The following is a 16530-nucleotide window of genomic DNA, read 5'->3' on the forward strand; positions in this document are numbered from 1 at the left end:
AAGTGCAATTTTTAAAAAATGTAATCTACATGTACTGAAGTCGTAGTGCTATAATAATGAACTGGTAGTAAAAAATTTTATCAAACAGTCAACAATTGTTTATATGGTAAAAAGCTATAATCACATGCAAACAACCTAAGGAAATCTGTTGCGTTATTATTGTTTTTTTTTGCAATAAAAGTAATGTCATTCAATGGAATGTATAACAAACAATGGAATTGACTGAACAGAACAATTGCATATTCTAATTTATTTATAATAATAATAATGCTAATACAATTTATTGGATAACCAATTGGTTCAGAACAAAACAGCAACAGTGTTTTAATTATTGATATAAATCTACTAATGCAGACAATAAACTCAAAAAAAGACACAATCCAAAGATTGTGGTTGAAGCAATATATTATTATTATTAGATAAATGCATCAGCTATAAAATTCTCTGCATTGAACAGCGTAACTCTATACAGAAAAAAGTAATAATTTAATTAACCAGGTCAAAAATATGTGTGAGTTTTATTTACTTTAGTTCATTCATTAAGTGAATGAAAGTCTAGTTTAAAATATGATTAATCTTTTTTCTTTTCAACAAAATAAACTGTTTAAACATGAAAACCTATCTTATCTTAAATTATTTCACAATCAAATTGATAACAAATTAATACAATTAATGAAAATGAACTGTGTAAAATAAAAATACTGAAATTAAGGTAATTTCAGTATTATATAAATATCATAAAATGTTTTTTATTTTTATCTCAAAAATTAATATTAGACAACTGATAGTGTATAGTAGTTATTTATCAATAGTATTATTTGAACAGGTATGAGAATAATTAAGTAAATGTTATGTTTAAACTTTCATTCACAATAAAATAGTTTAAGTAAATCTATTTATTAGTTATTATTCTTCAAAATAATTCATTCACAAATGTGGTAAATTAAAGAATGAAACAAAAAATATATTTTTTTTATAAGAAACATCTTTAATTATGAACAGAAAGCTAGCTGTTGTTGAAAAGTAAAGCAAATTATAACACAACAGTTGGCTGGAGAAAACTTGTAAGTTCTGAAGAATAATAAAATTTTCATTATCTTCCCAGATTTCTAAGTCAATGTGAATAATAAGAAAATCCATCTTTCAATTGATGTGCGAACTATTACATGATATCTGCTTTAACAGACAACTGCTTTGCCCCTCAGGCTTTATAATCCATAAATATGTTTTGGAACAGAAAATAAATTTTTCCTTGAAATCATTACAACATACTTTTGAATATTAGAAACTCAAAAAAAATGTAATTCTTTAAATCAATCCCACAATTCTGAAAAGTAATAAAAAGTTTTATTTACCAATAAATAAACAACTTTATAACTTTATATTGAATCAATATCCTGGTGGTATCAAGTTTCTTTTAACCACAATTCCTAGTTCAGTGTAAGATTTAACTTGTATAATGTTCAAAATTAATAAAAAGCCTATCATAAAAAAATTTGCATCACGGATCTTTTATGATTTTTCAAGCCTTTTGTTTCAATCAAGGTATGACTATAAAGGGATACAAATATTAAACTGTATTTATATTTAACTCATTGGAGAAGGCAATAGGAAACACTTATTCCTCATTTTTTCTAGTAAGGCTAGTAGTATTTGTTGCTTGTTATTCTTAAAGATGGCTGTCATTTTGGAGAGTGAATTGTGTCATGTGAGATTGCCTGAACTTTTATGTTAATATTTACATTATTTGTTTTGGGATCTAGTTTTCAAACTCTTTCATTTGATATCACATTTGATGAGTTCAAAAAATTTTGGTTTTTTTGTTAAAATGGTATCTAACAACTGCCTGTTTGAATATTTTACATTCTTCAAATTGTCTCATATTCAGTAATTCATTTATGTGATGAAATAATACTTAATATAAATTTAGAATTTCGTAAAAAAACATGTCACCCAGAGTACTCTCCTTTTGTAATATCTAGGTAAAAATAAGACTTCATTAAAATTATGAACATTCAATGAACTCAATTTCAAAGGTAATTTGAATTTTTACACTCAAATTTTGAAAGTTTCTAAATATATATATATATTTAGAAACTAAAATATATATATATATTTATTATTTTTATTTTTTTTAATGAGGGTTTTCATTTAAATGTGGAAAGTATTAACAATTATCAGTTTTAAAAATCTGAAAGAATATGAATTCTAAAAGAAAAATATTTTTTTTTAAAGTGGCTTTTTATGAATAAAGTACCAAATAAATATTTGAACAATTTGTAATATGAAATAAATTTTAATTTCCTTTCCTCTGAGCCTCTCCCGAACCTGAATTCTCAGCAGTTCTTTTAATCAAATCAAATCTAACCTGGTTAAATTTATTATTCTGTTGAATAATTTTCATAAATTATTTTGTTTAATGTTTTACAGGTATGTTTTTGTAGAGTTTATTATTCTGAAGAATATTTTGATGATTTAGGTAGCAATACACAAACAAGATATGTAGCTAAAGAGAGCTGTGACTATTATGATGAAAAATCCAGTAATATATCATTTGAATACGTTGCATATAAACCACCAGTATATAAGGATGTGAAATATAATTTATCTGACAGCAGTAGAGATGACGATAAAGAATTTTCGAACATAAGGAAACAAAATATTAATGAAGGTATTTGACAGATGTTAATAAGATCTACTATCTTAGGATATTTTATATACATACTTATTTATTGAAATTAAATCTTCATATCTCAGGGTAAAATTTCTTCACAATCTAACTGATACAGTTTTAATTATTGGTGATACAATATAACTATGCTTGGTGGAAATAGTGATTGTAAATTTCTTATGGAAGCTGGTTGTAAAATGTCATAGAATAATATCAGCAAATTTTATGTTAATGGAAACTACATCAGTTGGAAATCTGACAAACTGGAAAGAACAGTTTTACAACTTCATTTGGTAATAATGTTTGTTATGTGTAAAATGACCTTTTTTTTAATAACATAAAATAAAATTTGTAAAAAATGCAAATGATACATGGCATTTTACATCAGTTAGATAAAAATGTATAAATAATATTTTAGTGTTTAATGAACCTAATAAAAATTTTCTTAAATGATTTATAAAATAAAACAATGTTGTTTTTATCTGTTGAATTACTTGTAATTCATAACAGTTCTGCATTAAAGAGTACGTAATGAAACAAGTGAAATTAAATAACTTATGATAATTTTTTACAAAATTCATAATATAGCCTGAAGTGTTGAAAACTACAATTTAAGAAATTTTGATGTAAAAATTGGGTTATAAAACATTTTCTTACTAGATTCTGAAAATTTTAATAAACTATTACATATAAGGTTAGTTTTTACATTTTTATCTGATGCTGATAATGAAGCATGGATTAATCTCAATATATGAAATGAACCAACATTTGTTGTTCCATAAAAAAAATTAATTATAGCTTTAGTCTTTTGTATAAAGTTTAATTAATTTTCTTGGTTGATATTTTGTCCAAAGAGGCAACAGTTAATGTGCAATTTAATGTTTAATGTGAATTTATAAGTGATTTTGAAGAGTTATTCAAAGCAAAAGGGAAAATGTTGATTGTGGCATCATTTGCTTGCTCCATATGACAATACTCAGCACCACTAAGGTCCAAAAAAAAATTCACATAACCTGACAACTTGATAATACTCTCAGCAGGTTGAATTCTTAGTATTTATGAATCTACCTAGCAGTGAAGATGCTTGGACCGATCCAAGTAATTAGGTAAATTTTATAAATTTTTTAATTGCATAGCCTGGATTTGCACTCCATGACTATTACTTGTTTTTTCACTTTAATACTCAGAGATATTAAAAGTTAAATTTTAACAAACTAAAGGAGATTTTGTAATACATTTCTAAGGCAAAACTGACTGCAGAATGATATGATGAACTTTCTGTATATGATGCATAAGCTAATTTCTGGTCTTATTAATCACCATTGGGGCAAACAAGAATTACACATGCTCTGCTTTATTTTTGGAGAAAAAACTGATATGCATTGAAAATTTTACCACTATCAACAGCAGAAAAAGAATATGTAAATATATAGATATTTTGAAGACAAAATTTGTCATAGCTAATTTTTTTTCAGAAACTTATGTTTTTATAATTATTTATAAAGTTTTTAAATTATTATTTAGTTCAGTTCACCAGTAATAATAAAAACATAAACTAAACTAAATCTACGGGTTAACAGAGCATTCACACTAGCCAAATACTGGAGCAAAAGATGTAGCAACTAATGTTAGGTTAAATGCTTAAGACAATGGTATCAATTATGTTGAGAAGTCAGTAATTAGCAGGAAAATAAGTATTGATAATCTTTAAATTTTTCTTTACTGGAAACATCATATTTATTATCATTTCACAAACTTCTGCTGATTAACTTCTTTTTTTTTAATTAAAAAAATTTTCAGTCGCCAAAATAATAAGAAGAGTGAATTTCTCAACACTTGATTTACGAATATGTAAAATAATTGATGTAGACTTTCATCCAAATCATAAGAAATATTATATATTTACTCTAGATGTTGGGCAAAGAAACTTTCGTCAGTCTGTAAGTAGTTTATAAATCAACTTATTTATTTATTTTATTTCTGTTTCTATCAACATATTCTTTGAGAACAGTTGTTGTCTTATATTAATGAAATAAATTAAAAACTTATACATAAGCTTCATATGTGACAATATGGTTAGTTCTAGTTACATAAAAAATAGTTCCCTACTCTAGTTTTTGAATTCTTTAAGTGTATAAAAAGGTCATTGTAGAAGCCAGTTTCTTATTTTTCTTCTGACTGTCTTAATGGAGTCTGCTATCTTTGCCTCAGGTGGTAGGATATTTAGGTACTTCATTCCAGTGTATGTCGGTTGTTTCTCAAAGAGTGTTAGTCTGTGTACTGAGAGTGCAAAGTTGTTAGCTGATTTTTTGTTGTAATTATGAATGTCAGTTCCTCTATGAAAACCTTGTTATTTTGCATATAGTGTACAGTCAGTTGTGTACACTTAAGTACATTAAGTACATAGAATACATTAAGTGATGATACAGTTAAGATCCTTTGTTGTTTAAATATTGCACGACATGATTCGTGAAGGGCTATTCCTGTTAGAATGCGGACTGCTCTTTTTTGTAGCACTAAGGTACTTTGCAAGTTGGTTTTAGAGGGACTGCCCCATACTGCTACTCCATGCCTAAGGTGTGATTCAAAAAGTGAAAGACAATCTTTTTTAGGCAGTTCTTGCCATACTGATACATTGAGAAATAAGCCGTTTCCCAAACATTTGGTTAATACAAGCAGGCCCTGAGAACTCATAATTATCACGCCAAGAAATTTTGCTTCCTCTTCTTCTTGTATGTCAGGTTGATGTGTCACCTCATCCTTCTTCCTTCCCAAGATTAGTTGTTGGCTTTAAGTTTATTTACTGCCAAGTCATTTGCTTCACATTATTGCTGGGCCATATTCATGGCCATGAAGGACTTGATTTTCAGTTCTTCAGTGGTTTTATTTTTCTGTACCAGTAGTGTTGTCAGTGAACATAAGAGATACAGAATGGTTATTTAAGTAGTTGGTAAACGGTATAAGGTATAGAACAGGCCCTAAAACTGATCTGAGGAATACCTCTTAGAGTTATTAGTGTTTGTACTGTGTTCGGTCCTTTTTTAATAGTTTTGATCTCTATTTCTTGTGTTAATTTCTTAAGATAGTTCCTAAACCAATCTGCAACTTTGTCTTTAATTCCTACGTTTTTTAATTTGGTAAAGGACTTGTCATGGCAATTGCTGTCAAAGGCCTTACAGTCTAAAAATATTGCGGTTGATGTTTCTTCAGCTTTACAGACTTGAATAAGTTGTTCTTCTAAACTTATAACAGCAGTTCTGTTGAACATCCTGTCATAAAACTGTGTTGTTCTTGAGGAAGAAGATTGTTCCTTTTTAAGTAGTCCAGGAGTCTGTTCAAAACAACTTATTCAATAACTTTAGGAAAGGTGGACAGGAGAGATATTGGTCGGTAATTTTCTTGTTTTGTTCTGTCTCCTTGTTTGTATTTAGGGTACCCTTTGGTATATTTCAATTTGGAAGGCACTTTCCTTGTGAGAGTGAAAGGTTTATGATGTAAGTTAGAAGGTGTAAATTTCTCCCATACATTGCTTAAATAGACTTCATGAAACATCTAAACAACTTTAGTTTTTAGGTTTAAAATTTTTATTGATATTTGATACATCCTCTGAGGCAGCTGGCCATAGTACTAAATCGTTTTGTAAAATATAATGAGGGAGGCCAGTGGTTGATTTGTTATTTTTATCACATAGTTCAAAAATTTTAATACGTTTACAAAGCAGTCGTTAAATTGTTCGGCAATTAAACAGGGTTTTTTGTGATTGTTCCATTCGACTCCAGCTGAACAGAATGCTTTTTGGCAATCTTGTAGTTTTTTTCTTGGTTTATAATTTTCCACATTGCTTTGATCTTATTTTGGGTTTTATTTATGGGTTTATAATTATCCACTTTGCTTTGATCTTATTTTGGGTATTATTTATGATTTTGGTTGCTGTTTTCTTCTTTGTACTCTTTAAGTGGAGATCATATTTTTTTTCTTGACGGATTCTTCTGCTTTGTCCTCTTGTGATCCACTGTAAGGTACTTGTCTTGAAGTTGTATGCAATTTTCCTTCTTCACTTTTATTACATTATCAAAATGAAGAGGGATTTTCCTTTTTCTAGGAACAGTTTTTTTAAAAGGGCATGCAATATCTAGATTATATGTGAAGCTTTTCAGGAAGGTATTGTAATTTTCATTTTCCACAGATGATAGAGCTGAAGACATTATCCCAGGATTGTTTCTTGAGGAGATATTTAAGCAATCATATGTTCTCATCATTGTATTTTCTTTACTCAATTGTAGTCCTGATGGTAATATTCCATCCAATATCTATGGAGTGGTTTTGTCCTGATTAGTCTGAGATGCAAGTAAAAATTACTTCAGTTATGTATTCAGCTACAGAATGATTGGTACAAATCACATCTATGAAAGTTCTGCCATGTAGAATGATTTGTGTGGGTAAAAGGTCAGGCCTGGTGGTATCGTACAAAGCTAACAGTTCTTGTAGTCTCGAATGGTTAGTCTGAAGACAGTGACTTGGACCTTGTTCAAGGTTGTAGGCTGGATCAAGGCAGTCCATTTTGATGTCCCCCAGGTTGATAACATTTTCTTCCACACAGGCAAGCTTTCAAGAACTTCTGTGATCACACCTTGGGCTTTTTCAGAGTTTCCTTGTGATCTGTATATTCCAACTATGAAAACTCTTCTTAAAGACTAGTTTTAAGGCAGCATCCTCATAGGTAAGCTCAATACTAAAGGTTTTTGAGTTGTAACACGTACTGTCATATTCAATAGCTCTTTAATTACAAATTTGACAATGCCTCCTTTCATATTGTTCTGGTGACAGTGATATTCGGTGACAACAACCCATTTAAATAGTTTTCAGGAAGTCCATGCTCAGTAAAAATGACATTTGGGTTAATGTCCTTGAATAGGTTTTTAGTTAACCAACTTTATCTGACAGTTCATCAACATTTTGATAAAAAATCTTGGTGGTTGTTTTCATGGTATGAGCATGAATTCTGCTTTTTCATGTTATGGCTGCCATGTGTATTTGTTGCAATGACATTGTTTAGAGGTTTGTTATTATATTCCATTATGTTATTGTTTAGTGTTAATTTTCCTTGAGAAATTTTATCTTGCTTTGCAAAATTATTTCCTGCAGATAAGAATTTCTGTATGTTGGGATCTGTTTTGAATGCTGTCGTTTTTGATATGTTGATCTTTTTAAATGTTGATTTTCTCTGTGAAATTATATCATCATCGGCAAATGCAATTTCAGCTAATTTAAGTTTCCCTATTCTGTCAAGGTGATTTATTTGCAATGTTTTTATTCTTACTTTGGTTGTCTTCCTTAATGTTCTGGGAAAGCTCTTGTGGTAAGGACTTTCTTCATTGTACCCATGAGCTTGGTGTGATATAGGCAAAAAAATTCATGTTTAGTTATTTATACTATGCACTGCAAAGTTGAATTTTATATATCTTTTTCTTTAATTATGGTTTATGTTACAGCTATGTGCATATTCTGCCTTCTGTGGTACTTGTGAATAATTGATTCATCATACCCCAATGCCCATAGGTCACGCTTTTCAGATTGTTTAGATATTAACACTTTGAATTTTTCTTTATCAATTCTAATACTTTGCAGAGTATTAAAGCTCTTTAGATTAAACTCATTCTGGATATAGCTGCATGTCTTCATGCCATCTTTATAATAGTTTGAAAGAAGAGCTGTGGTTTTAGTGAATCTGTAAGATAAATTCAATGTCTCAGATACTGGAACAATATTATTGGCGTTGTGATACTTTACTTGATCAAATTTATTTGATCTGTTCGTGAATGGTATTTGATTGAAATCCCCTATTAACATGATTTTAGACATTCTGTGTGTATTACAGCAAATATGATCTCACCTGCAAGTAACGTAAGTGCTTCGTCAATGAAGCACTATAAATCATTTCTAGGTTCCTCTACATTTAAAAAATTTTTTTGAATTTATTAAAAATGTGTGGAGAGTGTAGATAGTGTAATTGCAGTATTCTTTGTCAGCATTTCATGTAATTTTCTATACTGACTTCGAAAATCAGATGCTGCTTCTCTGGTTGGAAAAGGAATTTTGGAGAAAACTAAGTCTCAAAAGTGGATTGTATGACAGAAGGCTGTACAATCTGCTTTGGCTTCAAACTTATGATAAGCCAACTTTTCCAGCAACTTAATGCAAGGTTCGTTAGAAAATTTGCTAAGATCTATTAAAAACTTAAAAATATATTTTTTAATTACCAATACAACATATACTTTTTATCATGGTCTGAAAATTAACTTGCACACTTCAAGTCACTGTAATTAAATACTCAAATTCTAAGTTTATTGCAATTTAAGTATTAAAAAACTTTTCTAACTTTAAGTGAAATTATTAAATTAATAATTTATGAATTTATAATGTTAATTTATTTTTTCTAAATAGTTTCCTACCTTCTTCATCATTCACAATTAAAATTCATTCATTTATCAATAGTAATATACCTCTCATTCATTATCTATGGTTTTCTATCAAAATTTGCCCTTCCACCTAATATTTCTCTTGGTGTTTTCAATATTTCCTTGATCAAGACGTCTGTTCATTATCTACAATATTTGCTTTTTGGAATTATTTTTAGGCATTTACCAACGGTTTCTCCAAACTTTTAACTGTATTCACAGTTTTATATCTCAACCTACAAGTCTTAACAAATCAACTAGTAGTCGTTACCCATGTCAGCTCCTGGGTGGGTTTTAGAGTTTATAATTTGCTTTAAGAGTCTCTGCCTAACCATTAAATAGCATCTTTCTAATCTCATGAGCTCACCCAAGTGAATCTTCTTTCATGATTTATGAGGCTGTTCACAATTGTAATTAATATGCAAAGAAAAAATTCTTTTTCATCTGCTACAAATCTACCTTCTTCAATTTTTTATCTCCATCTGCTTTCCTTTTTACTATATAATTTCAATTACATATTACTAAAAAAATGTCATCTTGTTTAATGTATTTGATTAAATTACCTACACATTATTTCCTACCTTGCTGCTAAAGAAACTGGTATATAAATCTGCACTATTTTGTATGCTTGGGAATCTATTCTAAATAAAATAATTCTTTAATATTTGGATGTAATATCATTCATACTCCTGAATTTCCATACACTTGCAGTATTTCAGACATAGATGAACACAAATAATTTTTATATGTTAATGAGATGTTTATTTGGTTCTAGTGAGATACATATTTAAACAAACAATGGCTTCATTAGGCTTTTAATCATGAAGTAACACAAATGATTTCAGCAAAGATAGAATATATTGGAACTTTATACATTCATCTAAAAATTAAAAAAATATTGGCTGTTTTTAAATAAAGATTAAATACTTTTGAATTAAAGTCTAAACTGGTGTATAAATATTTACAGGTGTCAGGAGCAAGGCCATACTATAGAAGAATCGAGTTAATGTCAAGACAAGTTATATGTCTTATAAACATAAAATCACGAAAAATTCATGGTGTAAGTTCAAATGCAATTGTATTATATGGTTTACAAAGTGATTTAGTAGAAATTCTTCAACCACCTATTCATTCTTCAATTGGTGATTTGGTATATACAACACGTCATATACCAAGACCAGCTAAATTACTGTACCCATATAAATATGATATGATAAAAATATTTAAAAGTTTACATGTAGAGCATTTTATTGCTTATTATAATTCAGTGCCCTGGTTAGTAATGGGTAGAAAACTCAATTATGTTTCTTGTAAAAATTTATCATATGGTGAAATATTAGAACCTGTTTTTAATTAATTTTTGTATATAAAATATTTTAAAAAGTTTTTACTAAATTATACTGATTAAACGATTAAGTATGTCTATTTTTAGAAAAAAATTGCAAAAATAAACATAATCTTCAATCAAAAGCTGTTAAATTCAAATCACTTTTACATAAATGTAGATTTCATAAAATAACCATTGAAAATAAAATCTTAAAAAAGTTTTATAAAATAACTTATTCCATATGTACAGAAACATTACATTAAAAATCTATATATAACAGGATAAAAGTTCAGTAATCTATGTTGAGAAACTTCACAGTCATATTTTAACTTTATGCAGATTTTTTTTTAATTTTGATACAATAGATATAAAAAAAAGCAACAAAAACAACTTAAAAAATTAGAAGACTGACAAATTGTTTTTACAAAAAATGTATTGATATCCTAAACCAAGTATTTCTGATATATATTTATTTATACATGCAACACTGAAATTAGCATCCAATGTTTGTAAATTCTGGGTTTGATCATATCAGGCCAAAGAGTGTTCCTTTGAGATATTTAGAACTTAGCAAAATGTTTAAAATAGAGTACATCCTTTCATTTCTATTCTGATGGCAGTGAATAATATAAGAAATACAAGCAAACCTCTTAGAATAATAATGTACACCATTATGTTTATAATTATTTTATTTATATATATCAAATAAAACTTTTATTAATAAAAAATCAATTTTTAAAGTTTTATTAGTCATCCTCTCAATACTGTCATTTAAAAAAAATACAACCAGCAACGGATAAAATAAAACCGATTAATTACTGTAATGAAATGCATTTTAACAATTAAAAAAATTAAAAACTAAATGTTTGTCTGAGCAGTTTGGAAATGGATATTTATTAAAAAACTTAAAAAAAGTATAAAACCATCATACAACAGAATAAAGTTTTGTAAACCATCTTATAAAATTTAGACACAAACTGATAATACAGGCTGATTCAAAGAAACGGGAAATTTTAAAAATTAAATAACGTTAATGAAAAATTATTTTTAGAAAATGAATTTTATTTCATGTAATTGTACAAATGTTGCCATTTTAGGATACATACATTTTAGTTTATTTTTTAAAGATGACATCTTCCAGGTGACCTCCTCTACGTAAACACTCATGAAATCTCTTCGTTAAATTGTTCATGGTTTGACGTAACATCTCAACTGTAATTTCCGCAATTGCTTCTTGGATCTTTGCCTTCAGCTCTTCCGTTGTAGCAGGTCTATTTTGGAACACTTTGCTTTTAAGGTGATCCCACAAAAAGTAATCGCAAGCTGAGAGATCAGGCGATCTGGGAGGCCATCTAATATCACCATTTCGTGAAATGACACGTTGTCCAAACAATCGGCGTACAGCTGCCATCGATATTCGTGCAGTATGTGACGTTGCTCCGTCTTGTTGAAACCAGGCTGTGTTAAGAATTGGTGGAAATCTCTTTTGTTGTTCCACAACAAAGGTTTCAAGCATGGCTACGTAACGAGCCGACGTCGCTGTAATCGCAAGACCGTTGTCATCCTCAAAACAATAAGGGCCTATAACACCGTAAGATGACATAGCACACCACACGGTCACTTTCTGTCTGTGCAACGGATGCTGGTGTAGCTACGTAGGATTTTCTTGTGCCCAGTATCTGAAATTTTGCTTGTTAACAAATCCACTGAGGTGGAAATGCGCTTCGTCTGACATCCACAGTTTGTGAACAAACTATTCATTATCATTTATCTTCTGAAGCATTACATTACAGAATTGTGCTCGCAAAACTGCATCGTTCGGTTTCAGTTCCTGGACGATCTGCAACTTGTATGGATGGTATTGCAAGTCCTTCACTAACATTCTTCGAACACTTGAACTATGCAATTATAAAGATGCTGAGATACGACCGATGTGGACTTTTTGTGACAGCATCTTGTAAAACTTGAACATTCTGTGGTGTACGGACGGTTCGCTCACGGCCTGGAGGTTTCTTTTACATTGCCGAACCAGTTTCCTCAAAAGTAGATATCCATGTTTTAATTGCATGTGCTGATGGAACACGTTCGTGCCGTCCCAGATTAAAATGACGGCGAAATTCTCTACGCGCTCCCTCCACACTGTCATTGTTTTTGTAAAACGCTTTGATAGCAAATGCACGTTGCGCACCACTCCAAGGATCCATGACAACTAAATGGCAGGTTAGGTTAGAGAGGCTGGCGCCACTTATCAAGTGGTACCAATCGCCCACGGCTACCAACACAACTTTCAAAATTTCCCGTTTCTTTGAATCACCTGTATATAAAAACCACAAACTCACAAATAGTAAGAAATTCACAAGCATAAATTTACTTCAAAAAAAAAATAAAACATTGATCAAACTAATATTCAATTTCATCCATGATCAGGTTCACAGATCATATTATTTCTCAGATGGACGTAAGAGATTCTCAAAAATAGTTGAAACTACATCAAAATAAAATTTATTAATAGGGCTCCAAGAGTGACTTCGGATTGGTTAGAAAAAAAAAACGTTTTTCTTTAGCAACATGGAAAATAAACCTTCTGCATGGTAATTTTATGACAATCTAACTTGTAACTTAATTATTTTGTTGGTTTTAAAACAATTTTATGAAACATGGAAATGCCATTATTGCTCCTATCAACTGAGTGGAGAAAGGCACAATTATATTTTGCTAGTGGAAGGCTAGACCAATTAACATCCAACTGAATAACATTTATGATAATTCTATTTTGGCATGTAATATATGTTTAATTTGGTAAACAATCATTAATCAAAAAGTAAAAAATACAAGCAGGTACTATCAAACTGATAATGATGGCTTGTATTTAAGAATTTTGCAGACAATTCAAGGAACTGGGATTACAATGTCAGGTGTCTACTTAAAAATGGCGAAGAAGCTTTGGAAATTAATCCAAAGAAATGATGTGGTTCTTTTGAATGTACCATGTCTACTGGCTTTACTTGAGCAGCCTGATTGACTAAGCCCATATACACAGCATTTGACAATTGAGCAGTATCTTTTCTTTTTACTTTTATCTTTTAAGATGAAAGTGGATTCCATCCTTGGCTCTTGTAGTGAAAGGTTGTGTTTTGTTGTGCTCTGTGAATTGTCAGTTGTAACCAGTCCAGCCAGGTGTTCAACAGTTCTTCTACCTGCGTCGCCAGACAATGTGAGAAGGGTCTGCTAGGACATCAGCCGGGCCGCCAGCTACCTGGACTACAGGCCAGTCACATTAAGAAAAGGATAATCCTTTTCTTAATTTTACTTTTATACTATTCAATATTTCTAATAATGTAAAGTGAACTCTTGTAGTCATTGTGAATACGTTAAGTAAATAGCCTATTATTATAGGACTATTGTGCTACTTTTAAAATAATTTTATTTTTTAATTGATTTTCTTGTCAGTGATTTTATTTTACAGCAAGTGTAGATTAAGAAGTGTAAATTAAGTTTAATTTTAATTTTTAAATTTTTCTTCCTTATTTTCCTCAATGGAAGGAAAAATAAGGCCTCCTCCACCCCGTTCTCCCACCACGGAACTGTCCGACGGTGGAGAGGAAAGCGGGTCTGGCGCTAGGAAGCGCCAGAAACGCCGGGACTCCGCGCCTCCTATGGAGGCGGAGCCCGTAGCGGGCTGTAGCAAGGCTGCAGCAGCCGCCAACTCGCAGGCTGATGATGGGGCCCCATCACAGCCTGCTACCATCAGGCGGGAGAAAATCCCGCCGATAATGCTGGACTGCCCGAAAGAGTGGCCAGCATTGGCGAGGGACATAAAGTCGAGGATTGGGGGGCGCCTGGTGGCTAAAAGCACCGGGCTCTCGATAAGGCTGCAGCTGGGCAGCGAGGCGGATTACCGGGCGGTGCAGAGTTTTCTGCACTCGAAGGGAATCGCCTTTCACTCCTTTCAGCTCCCGAAGGACAGGGAGCTGAAGGTGGTTATACGGGGGATCCCCTATGGGGCTGCCCCGGAGGAAGTAAGGGAGGAACTGACCTCCCTTGGCTATGAGGTGGTTTCGGTAAAGAAGCTCCTCACAAGGGACGGTCGGGAAACCCCGACCTGCCTAGTGGCCCTTAAGAGGACCCCTTTGGCCCGGGCCATTTATGACCTTGGCAGTATTTTTTACTGCAAGGTCGCAGTGACTGCATTTGTGTCACGAGGGGGGCCACCCCAGTGCCACAGATGCCAGAAATTTGGACACTCGTCCAATTACTGCCAGAGGGCCCAGCAATGCGTAAAGTGTGGTGGAAACCACGACACTTCTGCCTGCGTCAAGCCGCGTGAGGAACCAGCCTCATGCGTCAACTGTAAGGGGCCACATCCGGCCAATTACAGGGGCTGCCCCTATTATAAGGAGCAGACAAACAAAGTCAAGGGACTTAAAAAGCCCGCGACTTTGGACGGCCGCAGCTGGGCCCGTGTTGCCGGTGGGGGAAAAACAGTCCCCAAACCGGAGGTGCCGGCACCCGTGGCCAAAGCGGTCGTGAAAAAAGGGGAGGTAACCTCCCCAACACCCGCCAAGCCAAAACCGGCGGCAACCACCAAGAAGGTGGTAAAACAAAAGGCGGCGACAAAGCCGGCCCCAGCGAAGAAGGCCAAGCCTTCCTCGACGGGAAAGGCAAAGCCGGCCCCGGCGAAGAAGGCCAAGCCTTCCTCGACGGGAAAGGCAAAGCCTGCTCCGGCTGGGAAGGCCAAGCAGGCTGTTAAAAACACCGCGGCCCCTGTGGCCCCGCGCCCCACCAAAAGGGCGGCCGCGCCAAAAGGCACCCCCAGCGGCAATCCGAAACCGGCTACCCCGTTGGAGACCACTGGCATGGACTTCCTGTCACAGATGACAGTGAAGGATATCCTGCCAGATATCATGATGGTTTTGCCACGCCTGCTCCAGGCAAAATCTCTCAAGGACTGTATTCAGTCCTTAATAGAGTGCCTCATGGCTGTACTGTCCAGGTATGGTTAGGCCCACCCTCAGACTCTTGCAGTGGAACGCCAACTCAGTAGTAGGCCGGACGGAGGAACTATGCCGTCTGGCCGAGGATCTACTGATAGACGTGATACTGTTGTCTGAGACGTGCTTGAACCCAAACAAGCAACTGACCCTTCGGAACTATTTTACATATAGGACGGATAGGCCAGTTCGACCCGGATCTCGCACCTCTGGTGGAACTGCGGTTTTAGTCCACAGACGCCACATGCATACGCGCGTTGTTCTTCATACAAACGTGATGGAGCAAACGTGTGTGCATGTGGAGCATCTGGGCACGGTGTATCGGCTGGTTTCGGCTTATAGCAAGCCGAACGACGCGGTAACCGGCGCAGATCTGGATGCCGTGCTGGAAAATTGGGATGGCCCCGTGATACTCATGGGCGACCTCAATGCCAAACACGTGTCATGGAACAGCATTCTGACAAATCCGAATGGCAGATTGCTGTACGAAAGGGCGAGAGCCCGCCGCTTGGTCGTCGTAGGCCCTGAGGTGCCCACGTTCGTGCATCGCTCAGGCAGATCTAGGCCTGACGTGCTGGATATCGCAGTTATGAAGGGGGGTACTCTCCCATTCATGATTGAAACGATAGAAGACCTCAGCTCGGACCATTCCCCTGTCCTGTTGGAACTAGGTCAGGCAGGGGGTGGCCGAGATCCCCCGCCTATACCCCGAAGGTCAGTCAACTGGAAAAGGTTCTACGAGACCCTCCAGCGGGAGTACAGGCCGGTAAATCCTGAGCTCCTGAACACCCCGGAGGAAATCGACGACACTGTCGGGCGCGTCACGTCGTCAATGACCGAGGCCCTGGCAGGCAGCTCATCGGCCAAAACTCGAGCAGTTGTTCGAAACGACCTCCCTCCTCATATCTCCGAAGCCATAACGGAGAAACGACGACTGAGGAGGAGATATCGAATCACCCTGTCCCCCGCTGATAAGCGGGCCTTTTATAATCAAACGGACAGGGTAAAACAACTGCTGACAAGCCATCGAGAGGATTCGTGGAACGAATACCTCGCCTCGGTCTCTGACGACATCTCCTCGGT

General features: G+C 34.0%; 1 protein-coding gene across 1 annotated transcript; it reads left to right on the plus strand.

The window, feature by feature from the left end:
* The first annotated feature begins 686 nt into the window (after positions 1–686).
* On the plus strand, positions 687–11179 carry LOC142328036 (tyrosine--tRNA ligase, cytoplasmic-like). Its single transcript, XM_075371484.1, has 4 exons — positions 687–826; positions 2431–2671; positions 4472–4611; positions 10097–11179. The coding sequence occupies exons 1-4, from the start codon at positions 743–745 to the stop codon at positions 10484–10486; spliced, it is 855 nt and encodes a 284-aa protein (XP_075227599.1). The 5' UTR covers positions 687–742; the 3' UTR covers positions 10487–11179.
* The last annotated feature ends 5351 nt before the right edge of the window (positions 11180–16530 follow it).

Source organism: Lycorma delicatula, chromosome 7 (genome assembly GCF_047948215.1).
Source record: "Lycorma delicatula isolate Av1 chromosome 7, ASM4794821v1, whole genome shotgun sequence".
In the NCBI taxonomy this organism is placed as follows: Eukaryota; Metazoa; Arthropoda; class Insecta; order Hemiptera; family Fulgoridae; genus Lycorma; species Lycorma delicatula.